Source organism: Muntiacus reevesi, chromosome 3 (genome assembly GCF_963930625.1).
Source record: "Muntiacus reevesi chromosome 3, mMunRee1.1, whole genome shotgun sequence".
Taxonomy (NCBI): Eukaryota; Metazoa; Chordata; class Mammalia; order Artiodactyla; family Cervidae; genus Muntiacus; species Muntiacus reevesi.
In genome coordinates, this window is record NC_089251.1 from 200,620,801 (window position 1) to 200,648,291 (window position 27,491).

Below are 27,491 nucleotides of genomic sequence, written 5' to 3' on the forward strand. Positions count from 1 at the left end.
AGGCAGCACAACCTTTCAGGGCATCCGGGCTTGGTCAAGGCCACTCGGAGGACCCATGCAGAGTCCAGTCCTGGGTCCAACCCCACAGGGCTATTTCCAAATGACTGCATCCTGATCGTCCATATTCAAGTCCTGTGGCTGCAGCCACTCACCTGGTCTGGTTTCTCTTTGTGACTCTGCAGCTTCCTGTCTCAAATGAATTGAACAGGTTTGTCATCTGACTCTGAGCTGGGCCACTCAACATCCTCTCAAGAGGGACATGAAGCCACTGGTGGTCTCCGCTGCAGCCTGGAGTCCATTTGGAGGCCATGTGTTGACCCACAGGATGATGGAGGCAGACAACCAGCCTGGCTCTGCCTTCCTTCTGCTCTGGGGGCCCCAAGACACCCTGATACAAGACCCGCTCTGCTTACTACCAGCTTCTGCAGGCTTGGGTGTCTCAAAACCAAGCAATTCTCACCCAAGATAGGACCTCCGTGAATAAACAGAACTTATCATTCTTGTTACATCATTTTGCATGCTAAGAGTGCTCATGAACAGCTCTTCAAAATGAACGCAAAACCCAGTGCGCTCCCAGTGCTTATGGCTCTGACCAATCATTTATCAAAAGACCTGTTGTTGAGGGGTGGCAGGGAGGAAGGCCAGTCTGTTCACCAACCCACGGACAGGGGAGAGAAACACACAGCCATCAGAGTTAGCATCGCCCCTCTGACCCCGCACCCCAGGCCTCCCTACTCACCATCCGCGGGGCTGAGGCCCCTGGCTGCAGAGATGGCGGGATGTGTCGGGCTGCCGTGCACGGCCCGCAGGTAATGGTCCATGTGGGGGCTCACGTATGGGTGGGGGGCGTTGAAGGGGGACTCCCCGGGGCCAGCAGGGTGTGGGGAAAGCCGAATCAATGAGATATCAGAGATGACAGGGCTGCCGCTCAGGACGGGAGGTCTGCAGACAGAAACAACAGCGTTGTAAGAAAGCGCAGCCCACCCAGGAGGACACAGGGGAATCCCATCAAGCAGCAGAACCAAATGAGCAACCACACATTTATTTTATGCACCAACATCCCTTGGTCACCTTTCACATAGAGTCTCAACTCTCACACTAACACATGAGCAGTGAGTGCAGGTGGAAAGCTCTTGAGGCTGGTGCGGCTGACCACCCAGGCGCCTCATGTCAGTGATGAAATTCTGCATACATGGGACTGGATATGCAGAACCACAAGCTCGGCAGGCCACACGCCTGCAAGCTGCCACCACTGCTTCGCCACGGCCTGCTCAGGGCTGGAGGCATTAACAAGGAAGTCTCCGTTAATGGACTGATGCATGCCTCCTACCAACTGGTGTGGAAAACAGACCATGAAAATGGGCTTCTCAGGTGGCGCTAGTGGTAAAGAACCAGTCTGCCAATTCAGGAAAGAGACCTGGGCTTCCCCGGTGGCTCAGTGGTAAAGAATCTGCCTGCAATGCAGGAGCCCCGGGTTTGATCCCTGGGTCGGGAAGATCCCCTGGAGGAGGGCACGGCAACCCACTCTAGCATTCTTGGGCTCCCCTCATAGCTCAGTTGGTTAAAGAATCCAGCTGCAATGCAGGAGACCAGGGTTTGATCCTGGGTCAGGAAGATCCCCTAGAGAAGGAAATGTCAACCCACTCCAGTATTCTTGCCAAGAGAATCCCCATGGACAGAGGAGCCTGGTAGGCTATAGTCCATGGAGTCGCAAAGAGCTGGACACGACTGAGGGGTCTTAGTACACATGCATGCATGCGGAAGAGGCAAAGGGCTTATCTTCCGAACAGAATTGAGAGAAAGAGGAATCAGGAGATGCCCTGAAAGATGGAGAATTTGGGACTTCCATGGGACAATCCCTGAAGTTGAGTGCTCAGCCACAGGATCAGCTAGAAAGGAAAAGACCAGGATTCAAGAAGAGTTTTGAAAGGCTGAGCCATCATTTTGGAATATCATTCTAGCTCTCTGTACATGAAGCTCTTTCTGACGTTCCCTGAGTCTCTCTTCTCTGACACCCACTGACAATCAGGGATGCGCCTGGCATGGCTGTGGCCTACTTCCATGGTCAGCCTTGCAGAAGGTGCCTGCTCCACTTGACAAAAGGACAGGCCTGGCCCCCGGGGGCCTCCAAGAAGCTGTGAGCATGTTAGCTGCAGGGGTGTTCTGAGGTCATCTGCTCCAAAACTTGCCCATGTTAAAGAAAAATCAGATGGGGGGAGTTGCTGGGAAACCACAACTAAGTCACTGGAAACCAAATTTACCAAGATTTCGTTTTTTATTTTTCAGAAAATAGGGACCTCTCTGTGGCTTTACACAGTACAAAGAATGTGTTCAGACCAATCTGGTCAGCCTTGCAGGAGGTTCAGATCAATCTGCATTAGACTCTCAGCCACTCTAAAGAATAGTATGGTGGTTCCTTAAAAAAATAAAAGTACCATATGATCCGGCAATCCCATTCTTGGGCTTATATATGGATAAAACTCTAATTCAAAAAGATGTATGTACCTCTATGTTCATACCAGAACTATTCACAATAGCCAAGATTTGAAAGTAATCTAAATGTCCATCAACAGAGGAATGGATAAAGAATACATGGTACATATATACAATGAAATATTCCTCAGTCATAAAAAGGAATGAAATTGTGTCACTTGCAGAGACATGAATGGACCTAGAGACCATCATATTGAGTGAAGTAAGTCAGACAGAGAAAGATAAATATCATATAATGTCACTTATATGTGGAATCTACAAAAATGATATGAATAAACTTACAAAATAGAAATAGACCCACAGAGAAAACAAATTTATGATTACCAAAGAAGAAAGGTTGGGAAGGAAGGATAAATTAGGAATGTGGGATTAAAATATCCCCATAATTACATATAAAACAGGTAATCAACAAAGACCTACTATACAGCACAGGACGCTATACTCAATACCTGTGATAACTTACAATGGTAAAGAATCTTATATATATCAAACTGAGTCACTTTGCCGCACACCTGAAACTAACACAACATTGTAAATGAACCACATTTCAATAAAAGTTTTTTAAAAAAAGCAGAATCTCAGCCGTCACCAGCTCAGTCACACTGTGCTCAGTAATTCAACCTCATCAAGGCTCAGGTTTCTCATCTGCAAAATAGGGGTAACAACAGTGCCCATTTCACAGCATTGCTGTGAGGATGAACATCCCTCAAACAGTGCCTGAGACACAGCTACCAACAAAGCAGAGCTGTTATTACAGCATCAGTACCAGCATTGAGGGCAAAATCCAGACGTGCCAGGGAAGCCCTCAAAACCGTTAGGTCGGATGTGTCAAAAGGCACTGAGAACACCAGTCACTTCAGAGAAGGCATGGTTTGTTTGTGGCTGCAGCAAACTAGAGCTAATTACCGATTGTGTGCAGCAGGGCATGAAAATTGTGCTTATGACAGAGCACACACCAGAACCCAAAGAGGTGATGGCCAGATGTCTTAACATCTGTGTTATACAAACTCCCCACACAGAGGCCACTCCACCCTAGGTGTACGCATTCTGCTATGTCATTGTCAAAGGTTTTTTTTTTTTTGGCTGCGCCGGCTCTTTGTTTTGGCAAGAGGGCCTCTCTAGTTGTAGTGTATAGGCTTAGTTGCCCTGTGGCATGGGGGATCTTCGTTCCCTGACCAAGGATCGGGCCCTCATTCGCCACATTGGAAGGCAGATTCTTAACCACTGGACCAGGAGGGAAGTGCATATTTTGGAGCTTTGGTAGATATGACTTGCAAGGGACATGCAGATACAATGAACCTGCCAAGCCGCCTCCTTGCTGCAGCGCTTTTGCCCACGTCAATTCTTGGCCAACCTGCACCCTATACCTTGTCAGGGCAATTTCTTCTCCTCCCTGCAGGCCTGGGTCCAGGGACCCAATCGCCAGTGCCCTCCCCGAAGCCCCTCCCCCTGGCACAAGCTCTCTGCTCTCCCCAAGGAGGCATGATTCTCATCTGAGGGGGGCAGGTACTCCTGCCAGGTAACCAGGCTCTATCTAGGAGCAAGGTGTGTCCCAAGCACTGCTGCATCGGGTGCCTGGCAGGCAACTGACATCGCACAGTCATTCAGAGTGATTTTCAAAGCCAGTGATGGTGACACACCCGTGAGTCAGGTACTGAGCCTGGCAGAGGCGGCCCTCTGCTGTCAGTCACGGCCTCCAGCCGTTCTCATTCACAAGCTGCCCTGAGAGCCCAGGGAGCTCCCTTGTAGCTCAAATGATAAAGAACCTGCCTCAAATGATAAAGGCAGGAGACCCGAGTTCCACCCCTGGGTCAGGAAGATCCTCTGGAGAAGGGAATGACAATCCACTCCAGCATTCTTGCCTGGAGAATACCGTGGACAGAGGAGCCTGGCAAGCCACAGTCCGTGGGGTCACAAAGAGCCAGACACGGCTGAGCGCCTAACGCTGCTAAGAGCCCAGGCCACCTGTGAGGAAACCGCACTGAGTCCATGGATCAGAGAGATGGCTCCGCTCCGGCCACAGGGGCCAAGGGTCATTGCAGGAGGAGAGAGTAAGTGATGCACCTTGAGTGAGCGAGTCCTCAGAGCTGTGGTCCTCCCCCAGACAATTCAAGGCAGGGCAGGTTCTAGGGCTCGCAGGGAAGCTGGCTGGCATTGAGTTTAAGGCAGTGTGTTATCGATGAAGCTGGTGGCCTAAGTGGCCTGGTCAGGCCTCCCTAGTATCAGGTCACCCCCTGGGGGGCATGGACCCCCGACAACTGGGTGATTACAGTGGGGTTTAAAGGAACACATGGAGGGCACATGCGGCCCCAGTCTGTCCATGGGGACAAACATCCCACTGGCCAAGCAGGAGGCTGGAAGGGGTCTTGTCATGGCAACGTGCACCCCACCGGGGAGCTGCCTCAGCGGGACTGGAATCCTGCCCAGCCTCAGTGGCTGGGCCCAAGAGTGGCAGGTGGGGCCCGAGTCTGCACACAGAGGAGGTGGCCCTCATCTCCACACCTCTGCCACCATCCTTTGGAAGACAGCGACCTCTGTCATCCCCTTCCCATCACACTCTTCACCAAGGGAACAGGGAGCTCAAGTGTCTTCCAGGCCATGCCCTCCCCTCAGGGATGCCTTGCTGACCTCAGAACAGCAGCCTGTGAAGGAAGCAGGGGCTGACGGCCTCTGGGAGGAGACCTGAAAACTGGCACCAACAATTGTACTGTACCCACAAGGGCTCCGGGTCCAGAGACCAGAAGTCACCCCCATGCCATGCTGCCAGAGACACGGACAGGATTCAATTCCAGCTCCAGGTCCTCACTCCCAGGATCACGCTGCCCTCAGCCCAGGTCCTCCCTGCTGCAGCAGGGAACAGGGCCGAGGTCGCCCTGTCCCCTGGGTGTGACATGGCAGGAAGCTTGGAGAGGCCACTGCCCTGTCCCAAAGCAGATTCGACAGGGGCCGGCCGGGAGATGGGTCAGCTCGCCGGAGAGCTGATGGTGGGGCGCCCAGAACACCCCGCCTCGTCCAGCGACAGGAGGGCCTCCAGTGCCAGGGCTGGGAGTGGGGTTTGGGCCAGCAGGACCTCCCAGGAGAGGCAGAACCCAAATGTGAGTTTGGGCAACGCAGAGCAGGACTGGGTTCTGGAGGCTGTCCAGGGGCACCCAGGCCGGGGCCATCCCCGATCCTCCCGCTCATCTGGGTGTCTGAGACTAGGGTGCTGCCCGCCTCTGGCGCCTCACCAGGTGGTACACAAAGATTTGCACTGGGGACATGGGAGCAGCTAAACAAGCATTCAGTCCCTTCCCTTCCCTTCTGAGCCACCAGCCAACTTTGGGTGTGGAGCATCTCCTGACCTGGGCTCCTAGGACCCAAGACGACAGGCCCATTAACAATACAGCTACAGGTAACAGTCTAGACACTGCCTCTGGGAAGCCTCCCTGGATGTCCCCATTGCATGGCCGCTTAGCTGTGCCCTGACCTGGCATCGCCTCAAGACTGGGTGGCAGCTGCCAGAGGGTCACATGCATGTTTCTCCTTTACTAATCTCAATAAAAAATCCATAAAGTCGGCACCTTATGTTTATTTTACAGATGAGAACACTCTCAGAAAGGCTAGGTACCTCACCCAAGGTCACTAAGAGAGCAAGTATTGGAACCACAATCAATCCAAGAGGGTCCCTTAGCAGAGAGGCAGGTGCTCTTGATGACTGCAGTTCTCTGTGAGCAGGGCTCTGGTGGGCGCAGGACCACGGAAGGGACAGCAGCCAGGAACAGAAGGACTCGATTTCTCCTCCCCCGGCCTTGTTCCAGCTCTTCCACTCTCTTCCTCCCCACTCCCATCCCATCACTATGCACAGTCCAACCCAGCTCTTAGGAGCGAGCTGGAACCTCTGCCTCACACTGGGTTGTGAGTGACAGATAGGTTCCAGGGTCACAAAAATGCCAGGAGATTGTCATTCTAACAGACCAAACACAGCCAAAGGAATGACTCTCAAGTGGCAGAATTTAAAGCATTAGGAATGCATCAGGGGGGCAGGGGGCTTCCCAGTTGACCTTAAATCACACTCACACACCTAACTTTCAAGGAGGGGCCTTCAGGCACCAGAGCTGCTCCTTCTTGGATGCTTGTCCCATCCCAAGCACCACTACCAGTCCCCAAACAGGCGGTGCTGCCAGGCTGCGGAACCAACGACAGGGCTTTGGGAGTGCCAGGAAAGGCAGCTGCTTCTTCAGGCCACCCCCCAGCCACAGCCTCCCTTTCTCCTTCCATTTCCATGCTTATGGGCTGTGGGAGCCTGACCCTGGTCTTAGCCATGACCCATCCAGGCCTTGAATTCTGGCAACTGGGCAGACTCAAGGAAGCGGCCTTGAGGATGGAAGGAGGGACCAGGTGTGTAAGCTGATTTTAAAAGATGTTACATTCTCCTAGGTTGTAGGTACACGTGTGCACACTCACATGCTTGCAGGCCGTTGTCAACTGGACTGACCACATCAGCCTACCTGCGGGCTGCTCAGCTTCGACTCCACCCTTACGTATCACCTTCTCCACTGCAGCCCAGCTCTGAGCTCATCAGAACCTGATCTTATCAATCGTTTCTTCCCATATTTGTGCATATTCCCAACAAAATTGGCCGGAGCACTAGCTATGTGCCCAGGGACCCACAGGGAGCTCACAGCCCAAGGTGAAGAGGCAGAAACATAAGCTGGTTTGATAAAGATTCCAGCAGAGGAACAAATTCCCTGACTCTGCCTGAAGGCTCCTCAGAGAAGGGAACATTTGGTCTGGGTTCTGGAGGAGGAACCCAGGAGGAGTTCATGGGGGAAGTATATTAAAAATAAAGGAAGCAAGTGCAAAGAAGGGCTGGAATGTAAGAACGTGTTTGCGAAGGTTATATCTTGGGGGGAGTGGCAGACCCGCAGAGCTCACAGAGGACGTCGGGTTGGATCGATATCGGTTCTCTTTCCTTCTGCTGTGGGTGGGGCACGTGACCCCAGCTCAGGTGGTCAGATTTTCCCATATTCCCAGGCACCAGGGGAGATGGGCGTGTGCCCAAGACAGCAGCTTTGACTGAAATCTTTGGGAAAGAAGTGTGCTCTGTCCACAGGTGGTGTTGTGCAGGTAGGACATAAGTGTGGAGCCGCTGAGGGCTTTGAGGGGCAAGGCCAGGAACAGAGGTGATGAAACACAAGCATCAAAGCTGAGAGTCACAGAACAAGTTTCTTGAACTGAGCCCCTGGATAAGGATCTGGCTTTACTGGAAGCTAGCTGTTGGTGTTTAGTCGCTAAATCGTGTCTGACTCTTTTGGGACCCTCGTGGACTGTAGCCCGCCAGGCTCCTCTGTCCATGGGATTTCCCAGGCAAGAATACTGGAGTGAGTTGCAATTTCCTTCTCCAGGGGATCTTCCCGACCCAGGGATCAAACCTGTGTCCCCTGCATTGGCAGGAGGATTCTTTACCACTGAGCCACCGGAAGCTAGTACCTCGTCCTTTCCAGTTCTCTGAGCCAATACATTTGTTTGTTTGAACCAGTTTCAGCTGACTTTTTCTGTCTTTGGCAACTGCCAAGGCTTGTCAAGGCGAGTCTTGACGAATGAAGCCTCCCCCGGCTCCCCCTGTCCGAGATCTGGGGCCTGGCTTCCTGCAAGGCAGACTCAAGCTGTGGTTCTTCGGGCCTGATGCCCTCTGGCCTGCAGGCATTCTGCCCACAGCTGCTGGGCGGCGAGGGCAGCTGCGCTGGCCCTTCTGTGTCTGGGCACGGAGTACAAGCAGGAGTCTGGGTAAGAGGAATGGTCAGCTGCCTCCTGCCTCCTTGCGTGTGTGTCTGTGCATATGTGTGTGTGTGTCCATGTGTGGGTATCTGTGTGTGTCCGTGTGTCTGTGTACATGTGTGTGCCCGTGTGTCTCTGTGTGTACGTGTGTCTGTGTGTACATGTGTGTGTGTCCGTGTGTGTGCACGTTTGTGTGTGTGTATGTGTGCATGTCTGTGTATATGTGCTGCATGTCTGTGTGCGTGTGCGGCTGTGTATCTCTGTGTGTGTGTCTGTATGTGTCTGTGTATCTCTGTGTGTATGTGTGTGTCTGTGCCTGTGTGTGTCTGTCTGTGTTTGTGTGTGTGTCTATGTGTGCATGCATGTCTCTGTGTGTGTGCGTCTGTGTGCACATGTGTATCTGTGTGTCCGTGTGTATCTGTGTGTACATGTGTCTGTGTGTCCGTGTGTCCGTGTGTGTCTGTGTATCTGTGTGTGTGTCTGTGTGTATGTGTATGTCTGTGCATCTCTGTGTGTGTGTGTGTGTCTCTGTACTCTTTGTGTGTACCTGTGTGTCTGTGTGTACATGTGTGTGTGTCTGTGTGCACATGTGTATCTGTGTGTACGTGTGTCTGTGTGTGTCTGTGCGTGTTTGTGTGTGTGTCTATGTGTGCATGTCTGTGTGTGTGTCTGTATCTCTGTGTGTTGCGTGTGTGTGTCTGCATGTTTGTGTGTGTGTGTCTGTGTATCTCTGTGTGTTGCGTGTGTGTCTGCATGTTTGTGTGTGTGTGTGTGTGATGAACAGCGGGGCCCAGCCTCTCTGGGCTGATTCTGCTGCAGGACAGGAGTCCTATGGTTCCTCCCAGCATCAGGGCTTTCCTCTTCTCTTCCCTCCCCCTTGGGAGGGGCCTGCAAAGCCCCTGGACAAGGTTTCAGGGCCAGGCTACCAGCCCGGGGAAGAAAGGAGGAAAAGGAGAAAGAGGAGCAGGAAACGAGCAAGTGGAGACCAACTAACTGGCCCACTGCCATTCCAGTCCAAGTGGGCGCTGCCAGGAAAGGTGCTGCTCCCCACGTGGTCAAGGTGCGCTGGAGGCCAGCCCCGTGCTGCAGGCTCAGAAACTATTCAAGGCAGGTCTTACCGCCCGCACTGGGGGCAGTCAGGAGTTTGGCCCGAGGCTGCAGAGCTCTAAGTGGCCGAGCGTTTTCTGACTCTGGGAAGGCAGGCTTGGTCCTCTGATGCTGTCAAGAGCGCATGGACAGGTAAGACCCCACCACAGCTGTCTCTGCCCTCGAGAAGTCCTGTCGGTGTCCCTGGACAGACATGGCTTTGACTGGACCCTGGGGATGGGGGCGCTGGCGGAGGGGAGCTGTCACACAGGTAGGCAGAGTCTGGACTCTCTGGGTCTGAATTACGGCTCTGTCACTTCTTGCGGACCTTGGTCATGCAAGCCGCACCCTCACCAGCAGGATGGGCAGCTGGGAGATGGAAAGAGCGCAGGACGGAAGCTGTGCTATATTCCTGGGCGACAGGCAGGGGCTGTGTCTCCTTTCTTACATTTAACAGACGCGCCAATGGACGGCACTCAGAGGGTGGAGGAGAGGACCCGCCCACCTCTCCCAGCATCCAGGCCTGGGCCCCGCCCTCCCCAAGTGCAGAGCGCAAGCGTTCGAGGGAGATGAAAGGAAAGGCCATGGCGATGGGAGCCCTGCACGTCCGTGTGCATCGCCGCTCAAGCTGGCTGGACTTGAGCGAGCACCCCTAGGCCCTTGGGGACGGGCGCCATCCCTGGGTGCTGGCACAACGGCTGCGTTCCTAGAGGGTGTTGGCTCCCGCCGGGCTGCGGAGTCTGTGCTCATGGATGGAGTGGGGGGGTATACCTGACCCCTGGCACAGCCTGAGCCAAGGCGTTGGGCAGGAACCAACGTGCTCCTTCATTTGGGCATTGGGGGCCCTGGACCCCACCCAAGGTGCCTGTTTGGAGAGGAGAACAATGCGGAGCTGAGGGTGCTGACTCATCCAGACTCAGCACCAGCCGTCAGAGCAGGTTTGCCCAGGCGGGGGTCAGCAGCCGGAAGGAAGGATCCTTGGCCACCCAGAGACGTTCCTACTGGCGGTTATATTCACAGACCTTTTCCTGTGCAGGTCAGGAGGGCCAGAAATAGGAACAGAATACCTTCCATGTCCCATTTCACAGACAGCATGACCGACACCCATAGTGACAGCTGGCAGAACACTGGGACCCAGTGCTGGGCATCACTCTATCCTAGCCTGGTCCAAGAGCCTCACTGAGGGGGACAAAGGAGAGGTCTGGCCACGCGGGGCTACAGGCCTTCAAGCCTCCCCTCCAGCCTGCTTCTTGGGGTGACCGACGGCCTTCATGGCACCAGGACACCAGACGACTGCGTGGTCTGGCGCCTATGTCCCACCTCCTGAATCCTGCATGTCCCCTCGTGGTTTTCTCTCTGGTCCTGGGCCCTGCCTTGCTCCTCCTCCTCAGGGAGCTGGCCCCAGACACCTGCTTTTCCATTCACACCTCTCTCCTCTTCATCCCTACCCTGCCCTGGATGTGGAGGACAGTTCCCTCCCCGGACCCTGAGCATGTCCATCACGGCGGTCATCAGGCACCTGCAGTGATGGGTTCACATGCGGCCTGTCTCCTCAGTGGACAGGCAGCCCCAGCGGCAGACTCCAGGCCCACTTCCACTCACTCCCCCGGCACCACGTCCTGTGTGGTCGGGTGCCCACATGTGCTCAACCTTTTCAAAGAATGAATGGATGGATAGATGGATGGGTGATGGATGATGGATGAATGAGTGGATAATGAACAACGAATGGATGGATGGATGGATGAAATAGTGAGTGTGTCCAGTGTAGAGCAGGGCATTGTAGCAGAAGACAGGGGTTCCTTGCCTCACTTTTGACCATGGGCCTTGGAGCAAGTCATGCCCCTCTTTGAATCTGCTTCTTCATCCAAAAAGAACAAACACAGAAACACTCTTACAAATACGAGTGAGGAGTGGAGAGGAGGCAAGTGTGGGGAGCTGATGTCTCTCAAAAGATTTCTCCATGTCCTAATCCTTAGAGCCTGTGAAATTACTGTATTTGGGGGAAAAAAAACCTGAAGGATGTGATTAAGGTGAGGATGTTGAGATGAGATTATGGGTTATCTGTGCTAGTCGTTCAGTCATGTCCAACCCTTTTGTGACCCTTTGGACTGTAGCCTGCCAGGCTACTCTGTCCATGGGATTTTCCAAGCAAGAATACTGGAGTGGGTTGCCATTTTCCTCCTCCAGGCGATGTTCCTGACCCAGGGATTGAACCTGGGTCTCCTGCATTGTACGCAGATTTTTTATCCACTGAGCCAGCAGGGAAGCCCTGTGGATTATCTGGGTGGATGCTAGATGCCAGCACAAGTGTTAAGAGGCCAGGCGGGGGAAACCTGACCCAGAAGAGTGGGAGGCAATGTAACTCCAGGGCAGAGGCTGGAGGGATGCAGCCACAAGCCAAGGGGTATTGGCCACGCCACAGGCTAGAAGAGCCCAGGAAGGGACTCCCCCCAGAGCCTCCAGACCATAAGAGAAGAAACCCCTGTTGTTGTAAGCCACGGAGTTGGTGGTAACTTCCTAGAAGCTGAGAAGGTGTGTCAAGCATACTATGCTGGTGTGGAGAAGGCCTCCGGGATGCGGCAGGAGTTGCTGTCATCATCACTGTCACATTTCTTCCGAGACGGTCAGCTCGTGGAGAGCAGAGTCAGTGTGCTATTTCCTGGAGTAGCCTCGCCCCAGTGGGTGCTCCATCAGTGGCAGGCGGGCCAGGAAAAGGGGCGCCCCTTCACACCAGGGTTGGGGTGCGGGGGACGGTGTCTGAGGGCTGTGTTCCATCTCCCCTGTGTCACAGGGCTCTGGAGCATGCTCTCCTGCCAGCCGCCTGGATTACACGGTCACTGGCTCCCCTTAGCTGAATGCGCCCTGCACACAGCCCTGACATGCCAACCCTGCCCGCCCCGGGGACTGCTTGCTTGTACGCACAGATCCTGCCTTTGGGATGAGCTGCTGCCACCCACCAGGATCCCAGGGCCATGGGCAGGCTCGGTGGGCTCAGAGTGGGGAGGCCCTGAGCCTCTGCTGTGGCCGAGCCGCCCAGGCCAAGGACCCGCTTACTCAGAAACACCAGGCAGGTGACCTCAGGCCCACTGATGTGCCAGAAAGCAAATGAATTTCCTAAAGCTGGCCTGCTCTTCTGAGCTCTGCTCTCCCCTAAACTGGGGCTCTCAGCACCCGGGGCCAGGGAGGGCACAGGTCTGCTCTCACAGGCATCCCTGCCGGCAAGCCTTTGGCCCACGAACAGAGAGAAAGAGCGCTCCAGGGGGACTTCCCTGGTGGTCCAGAGGCTGAGAATCCGCCTTCCAGTGCAGGATCTCAGGTGCTCACACTCTGGAGCCCACGTGCCGCAACTAGAGAGAAGCCTGCGTGCCGCAAAGAAGAACTGATGCAACCATAAATAAATAAAAAAATGTTTTAAAAGAGAAAAGAAACGCAGCGCCATCATGCCCTGCTGCGTGGAGTTCAAGCTCCTCTCCAGGGCTTTTGTGTACTGGTTTTGGTTGTGTTCCTTCTTGCTTGTCTGGTTTTCTTTCATTCCTGTTGTATGGAAACTGTACCTTGGCAAGCTTGCTTACCACCTTTTTCACACATTGATTTCAAAGTTCCAGAAATCAAGTCCTTTTCAAAATAAACTATGGGGGTTTGCAATTATAAAGACAGGTACAGTGAGTTCCCTTGAAAGTCACTGGAGAGTTCAGTTCAGTTCAGTCGCTCAGTCGTATCCGACTCTTTGTGACCCCATGAATCACAGCACGCCAGGCCTCCCTGTCCATCACCAACTCCCGTTACCTCTCCCTAAATCAGAGAGCAACTGGCACATCCTGTTGCATCTGAACTGCACTCTGTCCGCAGCGGGGAGGCTCTTGTTGTTTTAGCTGCTAAGTCATTTCCAACTCTTTTGTGACCCCATGGACTGTAGCCTGCCAGGGTCCTCTGTCCATGAGATTTTCCAAGCAAGAATACTGGAGTGGGTTGCCATTCCCTTCTCCAGGATATCTTCCCGACCCAGGGATCAAACCCATGTCTCCAACAGGGGGGGAGGCTCCACAAAACAGCCAAAGGACACCTGCAAAGAGGAGCCGGGCCAAAGCAGCCAGCCGGTCAGTGATGTGTTCCTGGGGTCATGCATCATCGCCTCTGCCAGATGAAGAGCATGGGTCTCTGACAACACTGGGTGGGGCTCTGACAGCTCTAAAATGTAATACAAATGAATCTATATACAGAATAGACAGACTTATAGACAGAAAACAAACATGGTTACCGAAGGGGAAGGGTTGGAAGAAGACTCAGCCAGGACTTCACACCCAGAAAGCAGGGCAAGTGGCTGTCGACCCGAGCGATGGGTGCTGAACCAGGAATGTTTGCTCACCCCTGACACTCCCTGGGTCCACTCTGAACCCCCTCTCCCCACACACAGGTCTAAGCCAAGTGACTGAGCGTCATATGGTCCCAGTAACGACAAGCTGTTAGGAAAAGACAATCCCCTAGCTCCTTCTCCCAACCCAACCTAAAGCTCGCTTTGATGCCTTGACAAAATCACCATGCTGGACTATGTCCAACAACCAAGACAGGGAAGCAACCTAAGTGTTCATCAACAGAGGAATGGATAAAGAAATGTGGTGTGTACACACACACGCACGCACACACACACACACACACACACACACACAGACACACAGGAATATTATTCAGCCATTAAAAAGGATGAAGTAATGCCATCTGCAGCCACATGGACGTTACTGCACTAAGTGAGCCAGACAATGACAAATATCGTATGATATCACTTATATGTGAACTCTAAAAAATAATACAATAGGAACAGGCACACAGACTTAGAAAACAAACCTATGGTTATCAGAGGGGGAGGGTTGGGAGGGATAAATTGGAGCTTTGGATTAACACACTACTATATACAAAATAGATAAAGAATAAAGTCCTATTGTATAGCACAGGGAACTATATTCAAGGTGTTGTAATAACCTATTTAATGCAAAATAATCTGAAAAAGAATATATATAACTGAACAACTTTGCTCTATACTTGAAACTAACACAATATTGTAAATCAACTATTCTTAATTAAAAAAAAAAAAATCACCAGGCAGGGCCGTCTGGGATTAGGGAGGGAGTGTGTACACGGTAGCCTGCAAATAGTACACAAGATGCTAGAGCCAAACTAGGGGTGGGAGGGAAAGGTTTCATTCACTCTTCTTGGGGTAGTCTGAGCAGGCTTCCTGGAGGAGGTGGCATCTGAGTTGGGCCTCAACTCTCACAGGGGAATGAAAAGGAATCAGTGAGTGGGGCAGGTTTGGTGTTCTGTGATAGAACAGTTGAAAAAAAGGTGGGTCAAATCGGGAAACAGCTAGCAGAGTCCAGGGGCTGAAGCTCAGACCAGACAGCTGGGTTGTGAGAGAGCACGTGGGGAAACTCACGAAGCAAGGGTCAGTTAGCTGTGCCAGGTTAGAACAGGAGTGTCCCTTCTCCCAGATGCCTCATTACAGGAGCAGAGCGACCAGGCACAGACTGGGAGAAGACATTTGCAGCACAAGTAACCAGCCACTAAACGAGTAGCCTTAGTAATAGAAAAAGCTTAGCGAGATGAGCAGGAAAAAGACAACTCCATAGAATAATGGGCAAAAGAACTGAACAGGCATTTCGTGAGAAGGAAATGTTATTGGCAAATAAACATATGAAAGGATGTATTCAGCTTTGTTAGTGACAAAGGAAATGGAAAAATCGAATCACAGGAGATGCCATTTTGGCAAAAATTAAAATGTGGATGACATCACGCTGGGAACAAGCATGTGGAACAAGCTGAGTCCTTGAACTTCGCTGGTGGGAGTGGCTCGGCAAAAACTCTGGTAACATCTAGGAGGGTTAACATGTGAATACCCTGTGACTTAGCAATTTCATTCTCAGACACACATTTATTCTAAAGAACGGGCAGTACTTGAGCCCCGGAGATCAGTGCTAGAGCATTCACTGCAATAATGTTCAAGATAGCAAAAGCACAGATGCATCTCAGGTGCCTGTCAGGCCAGATTGCTTCAGAGCAGTGAGAATTCACAAATTAAGAGCACATGCATCAATGGGATGACTCTCTGGAACATTCTGTGACCTGTGAAATCAGGTTTCCCAAGAATCCATCTGCAACGACTCTATTTATATAAACCACACAAAGCAAAACCAAACAACGCATTATTAGGAGAGTCAGACCCCAGGTCTCAATGGACATGAATTTGAGCAAACTTCAGGAGACATGGAAGACAGTGGAGCCTGGCAGGCTGCAGTCCATGGGGTTGCAGAAGTCGGACGCGACTCAGCAACTGAACAGCAGACACCAGGTAGAGCTGGTACAGACGCAGGAAGGTGATGGCTCCAAGGAGCACCCTGGAGGGGCACTCGGGGCCCCAGGGTGCCAGCACACCCCCCATCCTTGGGCAGGGCAGGGCATAACCATGCTTCTGCTGTGTTCCTGTACGTCTTCAAAGTAGTAAGACCAACTTTTTAAAAAGGTGGCTGGGCAGCAGCTGGCCGAGGGGACGGAAGTTCTAAGCTGGGGAGTGGAGCGACCACAGGGCTGCCGCGGAGAACCTGTGGGCCGCTGAGAGGTCCAGTGGTTGTATCCAGGGTCCCTGGGTGGGCTCATCTTGGCCACTCCATCTGTCTGCTGCCAGGTTCCCTCCTAGCCAGCCTCAGCTAAGCCTAACCCTAACCCTGCTCTGTGACAGGCAGACATCTGTGTACACACGTAATCCTTCAGACATTCCGCTCACCCTGTAGAGACCCGCATGCTCCACCAGACCGAGCTGAGCGCCAGCTCTCAGCTGTCACTCCCTACGCAGGGCAGACCCATAATAAAGAAATCACTGTGTTCAGCTGACAAAGAGCAGATTTCTTGCTAAGTAAACACCAATGTTTGGGTAAGGAAATTAGGTTATAAAATTGCGCCTACAAAGGAGGCCATACAGATGGATTTGGTTAAGACCTAGCCACACAAACAACCGGGGCTAATTCAATCACTCACCCTTTATCACATTTTCTTTTCATCAGAGCAGAAGGATGGGAAGGTTATCAGCCTTTTCAAACATCCAAACCCCCAAAGCAGAAAAAACAAGAGGGGAGTTCTCAAGGAGGCTTTTTTCCCTAGCAAACTGATCACTTGTTGACTTGTGCAGGCTGAGCTGGGTGGGGGACGGGGAGGTGATGGATTCCATCCACGTATTTTGGGAGGCAACTGGATTAGTTCCCCCCTAACAAGGTACCTGGGGGCTTCCCTGGTACCTCAGCTGACCAAGAATCCACCTGCAAAGCAGGAGACTCCGGTTCGATTCCTGGGTGGGGAAGGTCCCCTGGAGAAGGGATAGGCTACCCACTCCAGTATTCTTGGGTTTCCCTGATGGCTCAGTCAGTAAACAATCTGCCTGCAAATGTGGGCGACCTGGGTTTGATCCCTGGGTTGGAAAGATCCCCTAGAGGACGGCATGGCAACCCACTCCAGTATTCTTGCCTGGAGAATCCCCATGGACAGTCGAGCCTGGTGGGCTGCAGTCTGGGGTCACAAAGAGTCAGACATGACTCAGCAACTAAGCCCAGCCCAGCGCTGCACAAGGCACCCGAGGTGTGGGACAGCTCCGGGGACGCGCGTCCTGTTTCTGCAAGACAAGTCACCCTTGGCTGAGCATAGCTGCGGAGAACCTTCCAGAAAGTCATGGCTTTACGGGGATGGTCCCATCACAGGGCAAATGCAGGGGCTGGAAGGGGACCTACGGGTGGGAGTGAGACACTCCATCTCAGGGTTGGGAGAGGGGCTTTGTTAGGCTTCCCTGGAGTTTGGGTTTAAGCAAGGAGAAAAGGCCCGGGTGGAAGGTGGGCTGCATAGAGGGGATCTCCTCTCCAGTGAGAATTCTTCGACTCTGGGCTGGGCCAGCCAAGGGGGTATGTGGAATTTCCTTTCCTGGCTGTCTGTCAAAACTAGATGGATAATCTCAAAAAGTTTAGATAAGACATCTTGTCTTCTTAGAGGCGGGTGTGCTGCCAATTTTTACCAAGCTTCCGACTGCATTAGTACGTGCTTTGAAAAGGGCCAGGGAGTCAAGGCCCCTCATCAGAACAAGGGCAACTCCAGAAACTGTGGAGCTCCCCCCGCACTCCGGCAGGCAGGGGCCAGGGGTAGTGTGGGCAGGGACAAGCCCCCGTGCCTTCCTGCTGATAAATGCCTTCCACTCCTGGCTTCCTGGTGCTCTGGGTCCCCTGCTTCCCCCACCACCCCAGCCAAGCACACCACTCTGTAACTGCCCTCCCTCCCCCTCCCAGGCCAGTGGCTATCTGTGGGTACCAAGGTTGCATCTCCTTGGGCTGCATCCCTCACGACTGATGCAAGGCTAGCACATTGAAGGCAGTAGGTGAGTGTCATCAAATGAACAGGTGCTGAGAAATTCCCCACTGAGGGGAGCAACAACTAAACGCTGCTTTGCTTGGGCAGGACAGGTTAAGTTCACATGTCAGGAGTGCAGCTCCTGGAAGGGGAAGACGAGAGAACGGGCTCCCACAGTGCCAGATACACTTCTTCTCCATGGGTCCCCGAGCACATCACTGATGCAGCAACGCTGGCTGCAGTCATGAAGGCTTGGAGAGCAGCTGCAACAGGACTCGGGGGCAGTTCACTGCTCACAAATCCCCTCAACAGATGTGGACTAAGGCTGGCAGGAGTGACCCTGAGTGATCGCACTTGGGACACAGATAAATCCAGCAAGAAAGAATTAAGCTCAATAAATGGATGCATTCCGGGCACTGGCAGCAGCTTCCACCCAGAGTGAACGACATGGACACAAGCAGTGGAAAAAGAACCCCCAGGTCAAAGGCCAATCTGTCCACCCACACCTGAGATTTTACTGTTAGTGATTAATTCCTTTGGATTGATTATAGCACGAGTAACACACCAAAGCCTTAAGACCTACAATGAGATGCCCCTTCCTCCCTCCCTGAGAATAATCACAGCAGAGAGAAGATCTCAGGCTTGAGGGTTAGATCTCACTTTCTGGCTGAGTGATCTGGGGAAGCCCTTAAATTCTGGATACCTCCAATTTTCTGCTGTGAATGGGGAAGAATTATCGTGCAACTCACAGGGCATTTGAGAGGACTGGACAGAACCTCACCTGCCCAGCACCCAGCAGAGTGCCTGGAACAGAACACGGGTTTCCTCCTGGTGTCAGCAGGGGAGTGAAAAGAGCAAGCCATTATCCAGCAACCACCAGCTACCTGGACCTGTTCTCTCTGTTTCACACTACTCATCACCTAATTCTCACAAGCACCCCATGAAGGGGACTGTGCTTAAAGATGGGGAAACTGAGGCCCTAGAGGTTACATAGCCAGCCCAAGGATGTAAAGGGTACACAGATGGCACAGGATTTGAACTCTGGCCTCACGCTGCACTGCTTACACCCTGGGAGTGTAGGATGGGAACAGCCCAAGACGATGGGGGCCCAGTGGGTCAGGAGAGAAATGAGAAAGGTCACCTCTCCACCCAGCAGGACCTTTTCCCCAGAGGAAGTCCTCCCCATGCCAGCTCTGCACACCCTCCCCTGCTGCAGGCCCACCTCATTTCTGCACATCAAGATCTGCTTTACTCTTGGGGCCCTTCTGCCCTCCGCTGACCACACGGCTCTCCGCAAAGCCCAGAGTCAGGCAACGACTCCTCTGTGAGGGCCGGTATTCAGCAAAGATCAAAGAGCAGGCTGCCTTATCAGACACGCTCCTCATTAAACTTTTACGGGCAGATTCCATTATAAATGAGCTGCCTGTCCCATGCCGCTGAGCACGTTCCTGGAGCTGGGGATCTGAAGCTCTCTAAGTGTGAGAGGCTTCCGCAGAAGGGTTGGGCAAAGAGGAGCCCTCTAGAGTCAAACTGTCCGGGTTCCAGTCCCTGCTGTGCTACTTACTAGGAGAATGTCCCTGGGGACGGCAGCCAACACTGTCATGCCTCAGTTTCCCCCATGTATCCAGCAGATGCTCAAGAGGTGCTGATGAGGGTTTGTGACGGTTTAGTCGCTAAGTTGTGTCCGACTCTTGTGACCCCATGGATTGTAGCCCCCGCCAGGCTCCTCTGTCCATGGGATTCTCCAGGCAAGAATACTGGATTAGGTTGTCATTTCTTCTCCAGGGGAATCTTCCCGACCCAGGAATCAAACCCACGGCTGCTGCATTTCAGGCAGATGCTTTACTGACTGAGCCACGTAGACGGCAATCCGGACGGCCGGACACAGGCTGCTGTGGGTGCATCTCAGTTAGTGTGAGCCCAGCATCCTGCCGCCCAGAGAGAGGAAAGGACCTGCCCCAGGGCTCTCTAAGGGCCAGGCCCACCCCAGGGAGGCAAGGCTCCACACCGACCTGTCACTCAGCTCTCAGACAGCCATGGGCGGAGGGGGAGCTGCCCTACAAACTGCCTTGTCCCGGGGGTTTTCTAGGTTCCATGTTCACCCGCTGGGCAGTTCCTCTGAAGAAGTGGTCAGCCTTGCAGCTTTTAAGAAGCACTCCCTGAGAAGTAAGGGCAGTGTAGACTGACAGGGAGGAAGACAAGACCCTTCCCTGGTGGGCAACCCTGGGCCCACCCAGCATCTTGGCCCAGGAGCCAGGCGGACATGCGCTTCAGAAGTCTCTTCCCCTGCTCCATCGCACTCAACAGAAGCACGCATGACTGCTGAGGGCAGAGAACACTCTTCTTGATACACAAATAAAGCCCGTCCCCCTCTAAATGTGAACCCGCCGTTTGGGCCAAGAATCAAGAAAATTTCCACACATCTTTCTGCTCCCCTCGGTGGCTGACTGAGGACTGTCAGAGGCCCAGGACAACGCAGGTCAGCTGCAGCCAGGCCAGCTGTGTGTTTATCAATCTATGAGCGTGGCATCTTGATGGAACACTGACTTTGGAAAATGCCATCTTCAGATCCACCCAGACCCGACAGTTCATGAGCTCAGCCAGCAACGGCCAAGAAACTACTTTCGTGAGGGAAGTGGGGATGACCATCTGTATTCATGTGCAGTCACCAGGATGAGGGAGGGTTCAGACCCCCCTGAATGGCTCTCAGGGGGGTGCTGGGCAACTGGCACACGTGACAAAGTGTCTAGAGGCTGGTGGAAGGTGGAAGCCCTCACACACAGCAGCTGGTATTCCCAGTCTTTCCTGATAGGACCTGGGTCAGCATGTGGCCTTTCCATGAACTGACAGCTAAGCCCCAGAGCCACCTGTCTCTGGCAACAACCCCACCCTGCCGCCCGCTCCTTCTCCGTGCAGGGTGGCCTTGGCTGTGACTGCTGAGTATTGTCCACCCGTCACAGCTCAGGATCAGCCAATGCAGGGGAGCAATTAGTGGTGGTCCGGGTTCCAGGCAGGTTCTGGGGTCACAGATGTCAGAGGTCAGGTATGGAGCCCGGTGAGTGGAGAGTGGAGGGGGCCGTCCTCCCTACGGTTGAGATGCTGTCTGTCCCCTTTCCTGCCCCCCCCCCCCACCCCTGTATGCACATCTCTGCAGGCTAAGAATACGAAGAGACCCAGGTCATCTTGCGGGCATCTGTGAGAAGATGATGAAGAGGAGGCAGGGGGTGTCTAGTGCCCATATCAGAGAGTTGTTAGCATGGAGGGAAAAGGCCTAAATGCTCGATAGCTCTATGACTCTGGACAACCAACACACAGCTCTGGGCCCGCTTTCTCAGGCATCAGATAAGCAGGGTGGCTTGTGGGTGCCTACAAACAACCAGACTCCCAGGCCTCACCTTAGCCTGAAAGAGTTGGAGCCTCTGGGGTCACTGCCTAGGAATGTGCATCTTTAAGACACACCCTAGGTGAGATTTACAGCCAGGTTTGAGAACTGCTCCATGAGCTGGTCTCTCTAGCCCTTCTGGGCTGCAAGCAGCTGAAACTGGTCCTCTATGAAGCCCCAGGGCAGGACTGGGATGGCAAGGACCCTACAGACAGCGTAGCGAGTTGAGAATCCACCCAGCCTCCTGCACCAGGAATATGAACTTCTGCCCTTCCGGCAAGCATGTGAGTGAATCTGGGCCCAAGGCAGTCCCCACTCCCATGCACACCGAGACAGTGGGGGGCTCCAGCTGAGGGCCCCACTGTGCCCCACCTCAGCCTGGTTCTCCACGTGACCTGTTGAGCCTAGCTCCAAGGGGCAGGGGTGGAGGAGATCCACAGAGCTCCTGTTCCCTGCTAGTAGTCACCAGGTGATGGGGAGACCGCAGGACCTTCTCTCCTGCCCTTGAGAATGGACTCTCGGAGACTCAGGAGCCCGTGCCCATGTGGGGTGGGGGTGTCACAGAGGAACCACACCTGACCAGCAAACACACCCTCCCATCCATCTGTCTCCCCAACACCCGTGGTTTGCACAGGTGACGGGGGCTGCATCAGCAGTCCTGACCAGTCACTCTTCAGGAACCATCTAAGCGTTCGTAAGCTGTGCAAGGCCTGTGGTGGGTTTGCACCTCCAGGGGACTGGAGGGCTCCGGAGAGAGCTGGGTGGTGGGATGGCTATTGATGAGGAAGCTGTCCAGCTGGGTGGTGCTGGGGGAGTTTCACACTCTAGACCCACTGCCTGCTCCTCCCTCTGCCTGCTTGGGGAGGTGAGAGGCCAGCCCTGGCCAGACTCCTCCTCTGCCTGACCACAGGGATTGCCGGAGCCCACCTCCTTCCTATGGTCTCCCGCTTCTCCTGCCCATGCTCTAGCAGCTCCTACAGTTACCCTGAAAATGAATCGGGCCACTCCCTCCTGCTCCTGGTCACCAAAAAACTCCTCAACTGGGGAGGGTGGGCGGCGGTAGGAGAAGACCCCCCCTCCCTCCATCCTCAGTGGTACCTCTTCAGCCCCATTTCCCACCTCCCCATGGTACAGCCCCCAGACAGCATCCCCTTCCAAGGTCACTCCATGGCCTACCTCTGCCACAATGAACCCCTCTCTAATAGGCCAACAGAAATAACAGCGATCACAATGCATCCACTGCAAGTTTCCACACTGTTCCAAATACGCTATTTGTATTACCCCATTTAATTTTTCAAATAACTCAGTAAATGGGATAGGTACTATTATCGTGCACTTTTATAGAGGCAAAAACTGGGGTTTATCCGTTCAGATTGATTAGATGGTTACCTCCCAAAGCTGGTGCGTTCAGTCCTGGGGTTCAAGCCCAGGTAGCAGGGTGAGGGGCCAGTGGAGAGGCGCTCCTCCTGGAGCCACGCCCACCACGGCCAAGAGAGCCAATGGGCAGAGGCCTTGGGTGCCAGCAGCTGAAGAGGCTCTGAAGGTGGGACAGGAGATGACACTGCGTCTCATTTGCTGCACGATGTTTGTGTAATTAGATACAGTTGGCAGCAACGAGGAGGAGTGTCTACAGCAGGGGATGCAGCGCTCCACCAGGCTCAGACCACACTAATCACAGAAGCCACAGCCAGGGAGCCCACTTTTTCTCCTAGGCTTTATCCTGCTTCCCACCTGGGTGGATGAAGGAGTGGGCTTCCCAGGGTCCCAGGCTAGCCCTGAACACACGCTGTGTTCCTCCTGTGGCCTGGGGGGACGGAACCAGGATAGTGTGGGGCCGCTGGGAGCCCAGCCTAGCAGGAAGTGGGCCTTGGGGGGCAGGTGGGCTCCTCAACCTTGAGGGGAAGCAAGCAGGCCCACCTTGCACGGATGACATGTGAAAATCGCTGCACCTCTCTGAACCTCAGTGTCTGCAGCCATAGGATGCGGATTATAACCTCATTTCAAAGGCAATCAGGAAGCTCAACTAATACAGCCCCACCAGGCTCCCGGGCAGAGCTTGGCCCCAACAGGCCCTGTGCAAATGACTGACACCCTTTACTGTCAGTTGCTCTGCACCAGCTCTAATAGGACACACCCTCCAGAGGCTGCCTGAGCTGTGGGCAGAGGGCTGAAATGGCCCCACCACCCACGAGGGGGACACGAGCCTGCCCACGGCAGGTCCTAGTCAAGCAAGCACCAGCTGCAGGCACCGAGGTAAAACGCAAAGATCCAAACATGTCACAGGGGACAACCTGAAGGGACTCCCAGTGGGCAAACCTGGAACAATTTGAACAACAAAATGAATAGTGATAGCAACAGAGTATAGCTCTTGGAAGAACACAAATATTCACACATTGATTTGATATATAAAGTGATCAAATAAATAGAGAAATGGGGAGAAGAGACAGAGGTCTTTCTTACAGTAGAATTTCAATCGATAAATGTAGAAAGAATCACAGAAATAGAAAATCACCATTTGGCAAATAATAGTAGTTACTGTTTTTGGCAAGAATCATCAAAGGATGCTCAAGTGAGTGGCTGAAAATATTATGAGAAATAGGAATTCACATATTATCCAAGTACTGTCCCACGAGAGACTTGCAATTACCAAGGGACTAGCTTTAAAGTGGAGAAACCCAGCACACCTCATTGTAAACAAATAATCAAAGTTAGGATTTCCAGGGATGAGACGTATGGCCGTCATGGACCCTGGACATGATGCTCTAGGATGGGAGAGCACCGCTTCCATGGCAGTATCCCCGCAATGCATCATCTGAATTTATCAGGAGGCAACATCAGGCACACACAAACTGAGCACATTCTATACACTAAGTGGCCTTTCCTCTTCAAGGGTCAAGGTCATATGGAAACTGGTACAGCCACTACGAAGGACAGTAGTGGAGGTTCCTCAAAAAATTGAAAGCAGAGTTGACACATGATCTAGCAACCCAGGGTATGTATGTCCTGGGTACATACCCGGACAAAATTCAAATATAAAAAGATAACATGCACTCCTATGTTCATAGCAGTGCTGTTCACAACAGCCAAGATATGGAAGTAACCTAAGGGGTCATTGGCAAATGAATGGATGAAGATGTGTTACATACATACAATGGAATGTCACTCAGTCATAAAAAAGAATGAAATAATGCCATCTGCAGCAACGTGGATGAACCCAGAGATTCCCATACTAAGTGAAGTTAAGTCAGAAAGAGAAAGACAAATAGCACGATATTGCTTATATGAAGGACCTAAACTATTACATTTCTATGAAACAGACACAGGCTCACAGTTATAGAGAGCAGAGAGGGAAGATGGAGAAGGGAAGGACTGGAAGTTTGGGATTAGCAGATGCAAATGATCACATATAGATGAATAAACAACAAGGCCCTACTGTATAACATAGGGAACTATATTCAACTGATAAACCATAATGGAAAAAGAAAAAAAGAAATGTGTCAAGGTCATGAAAGGCAAAAGAGACTGAGCCATGTCCTGGGGTAAAGATGACTAAGGAGTTATGACAACTAAATGTAAGGGCTGAATCCTGAACAGAGGAAAAAAGGATATCCACAGGCAACTGATGAAATTTAGATAAGATTTATGAGTTAGTTAATAACACTGAACCAGTCTTTGGTTATGTTAGATATGAATGTCTAAGGAACAGGGTGAGGATATACAGGAAATCTTTGTACATTTTCACAACTTATTTTTAAATGTCTGAGATTATTCCAGAGTACAAAATATCTTTAAAAAGCAAACAGAAGTCCCAGATTTGCTCTGTCTGGGGTGAGCAGTGAGTGTAGGAGTCACCTGCCCCCTGATCGGGCACAGTTTTGAATATAGAGAGGGCTCAGCAAGTTTTGACTGACTTTATTCCAGTGGGAGCAGGGTCTGTCTTCAGCAGGTGGACCGTATGGAGGGGGATCTCTGCTCAGCAAACATTGACTGTGAACTTATTACACACGTGTCAGCCACCGTCAAGGCGGGAATCAGAGCAAAGCCCAGAGTCCGCTGGAGGCAGTGTAAAAACAGCTCATTCCGGCGTTGCAGGGTGGTGGTGACCCAGGGGAGGGCCCCCGCTCAGGGTGGGCTTCCCCGGGAAGGTGGCTCCTGAGCCAAGGCTTCAGGGGTCTGGAGAAGGGGCCATTCCCAGCGGCTGGGCAGCAGGGGCTGAGACCCAGGTACACGGGGGCTGGAACCATAAGTGGCAGCTTGGCATGGCATGGGCGATGTCTGGTCAAGAGGCACAGCAGAGGTATAGGAGGTGGGGCAGAGGATTTAGTCTTTTCTGGACGCAAATGGGACGCGGCAGCACGGGCTCAGGTCTTGGCGTCATTAAAACCAAGAAAAGAGACACGAGCTACGGGCTCTGAGCCCGAGGGTGGGAGCAAAGGCAGACAGAAGCAGGAATAGAGAGACATGCAGGGGATGAGCTCCTCCACCGCCAAGGGGCGGGTGGTGGTGGTCTCAGAGCAGGAGCAGGAGAGGCCCCAAGTATAACGTTGAACTTGTCCTTCTCAGCAGGGAGGCTCTAGAATTCACTGTCTGAACTGGGACACTTGAGGGCGTGAAAGGGGGGTGCTCTGAGTGATTATGTTGGAACAACACCGATCCAGAGTCTCGGGGCGCATGTGGGGCCTTTGGCCTGCAGACTGTCCCCGCCGCCTGGATGGGGAAGGGTCTCAGGGCGCTGACGGACACAAGCGGGCGGTGAGTGCACCTCCCTCCCAGGAAACCGGAGGGGAGCTGGGGCTCACACCACGGCCCCCTTCCCACGGGGTCGGTGGCACGGGCGGACGGCGCCCACTGCGGGGCGGAGAGGCCGAGGCCGGGCGGCGGAACTTACCCGTGCACGCCGGGGACCGAGGGAGGCTCGTGATGGTAGCGGCCCTCCTGGTGTCGCATGTCAATCGGGAAGGGGGCGTGGAACGGCGGCAGGAGATGCGGCGGCACTGCGCAGGGGAGAGAGAAACAGGGCTTCAGACACTCTTCCCCTCCCTCGCAAAGCAATTTTCAAAGGGCTTTAAAGCTCGATGAGTCTCAGAGCGAGAACGGCCAGGTCAGGGGGGCCCCGGGGCGCCCAGCTATCACGCACCACGAAGGGGGATGAATAAATAATCAAAGTCAGCCCGAGAACCCTACATCTTTCACATAAAAGATCCCCAACCGCGCTCTTGACAAAGACAAGCAGCTAAGCGCTCTTTGAACTCGGGGAGATGACAGACTTGGCCGCAAATCAGGGCTGACAGCGCCGACAGGCTTCTGCGCATCCCGGCCCTGGCTGGATGTGGCTCTGGCAGCCCCGGGTCACGGCACCTGGGCTCTCAGTCGCCCAGGCGGAGGTGTTTACCCAGAACTGGCTGCGAAGGCAGGCCCGCTCCCGGCCGCGGAGGCAGGACCGCTCCCGGCCGCGGAGGCAGGCCCGCTCCCCGCCGCGGAGGCAGGCCCGCTCCCGGCCGCGGAGGCAGGACCGCTCCCGGCTGCGGAGGCAGGACCGCTCCCGGCTGCGGCCAGCCTCTGTCAGGCCAGTCCCACCGAGCCGCCCGCCCGTCCTGTTGGCAGCCACAGGGGACACCTCTGTGGGTCTGCTAATTCTCCAGCTCTTAATATTAATTACAGACCCCAAGTGCTCCGGCCCCAGGGATGCCAATGCCAACACGTGAGACCCAGCTTCCAGAGTGCGTCAGCCTCCCGTCTGCACTTGGCCTGCCCTCCACAAATCATCATGATAATTGTAGGATGCTCTTTGCTTATTAAAAAAAGAAAATTCCTGGGTACCCTGGAGGCAAACATAATTATAGGCCTTAAGAAAACAAGGCTCTTTAAAAAGCAGTGAGACTGGGAAAGGGCTAAGATTTCTCAGTCAGCTCTCACTCAGGCTGAGCGCCACCGGCCAAAGAGGATGAGTGCTGAGTCTAAATTACCCGAGTTTAAAGAAGTCAGGTGGGTTTGTTTTCCATGCGCACAGGTCAGCTGACTGTCAGGCTGGAGGTGATAAAGACACACAAATCATGCTGTGGGTTTTGTCCCAGCGGAGCCTAGTACTGGAAGCACCACGAAATCTTTTCTGATTGTGGTAAAATACATGTAACAGAAAACTTACCATGTTAACCATCTGTAAGAGTACAATTGAGTGTGCCTCCACCATGCATCACCAGAATTCTTTCCAGCATCTCGGACTGAAACTTTCTCCCCATTAAACACCAGCTCCCCCTCCCTCAAGCGATCACCATTCTCCTCTAGGGACCTCCCGTGAGAGGAATCACACAGTGTCTCTTGTCTTGTGATTGGCTGACTTCACTTAGTATAATGTCCCCGAGGTTCGTCCACTGTGCCGTGGCCCCAAATTTCCTTTTTT

The 27,491-nt window shown here is 53.3% G+C and overlaps 1 protein-coding gene across 1 annotated transcript in view; it reads right to left on the minus strand.

Moving 5' to 3' along the window:
* GLI2 (GLI family zinc finger 2) overlaps window positions 1–27,491 on the minus strand; it is a 278,607-nt gene that overhangs the window by 58,664 nt on the left and 192,452 nt on the right. The window contains exons 3-4 of the mRNA XM_065931365.1: window positions 25,980–26,085; window positions 740–942 (exon numbers count right to left, since the gene is read on the minus strand). Coding sequence (XP_065787437.1) covers window positions 740–942; window positions 25,980–26,085 — 309 coding nt within the window. The remainder of the gene's footprint in view (window positions 1–739; window positions 943–25,979; window positions 26,086–27,491) is intronic.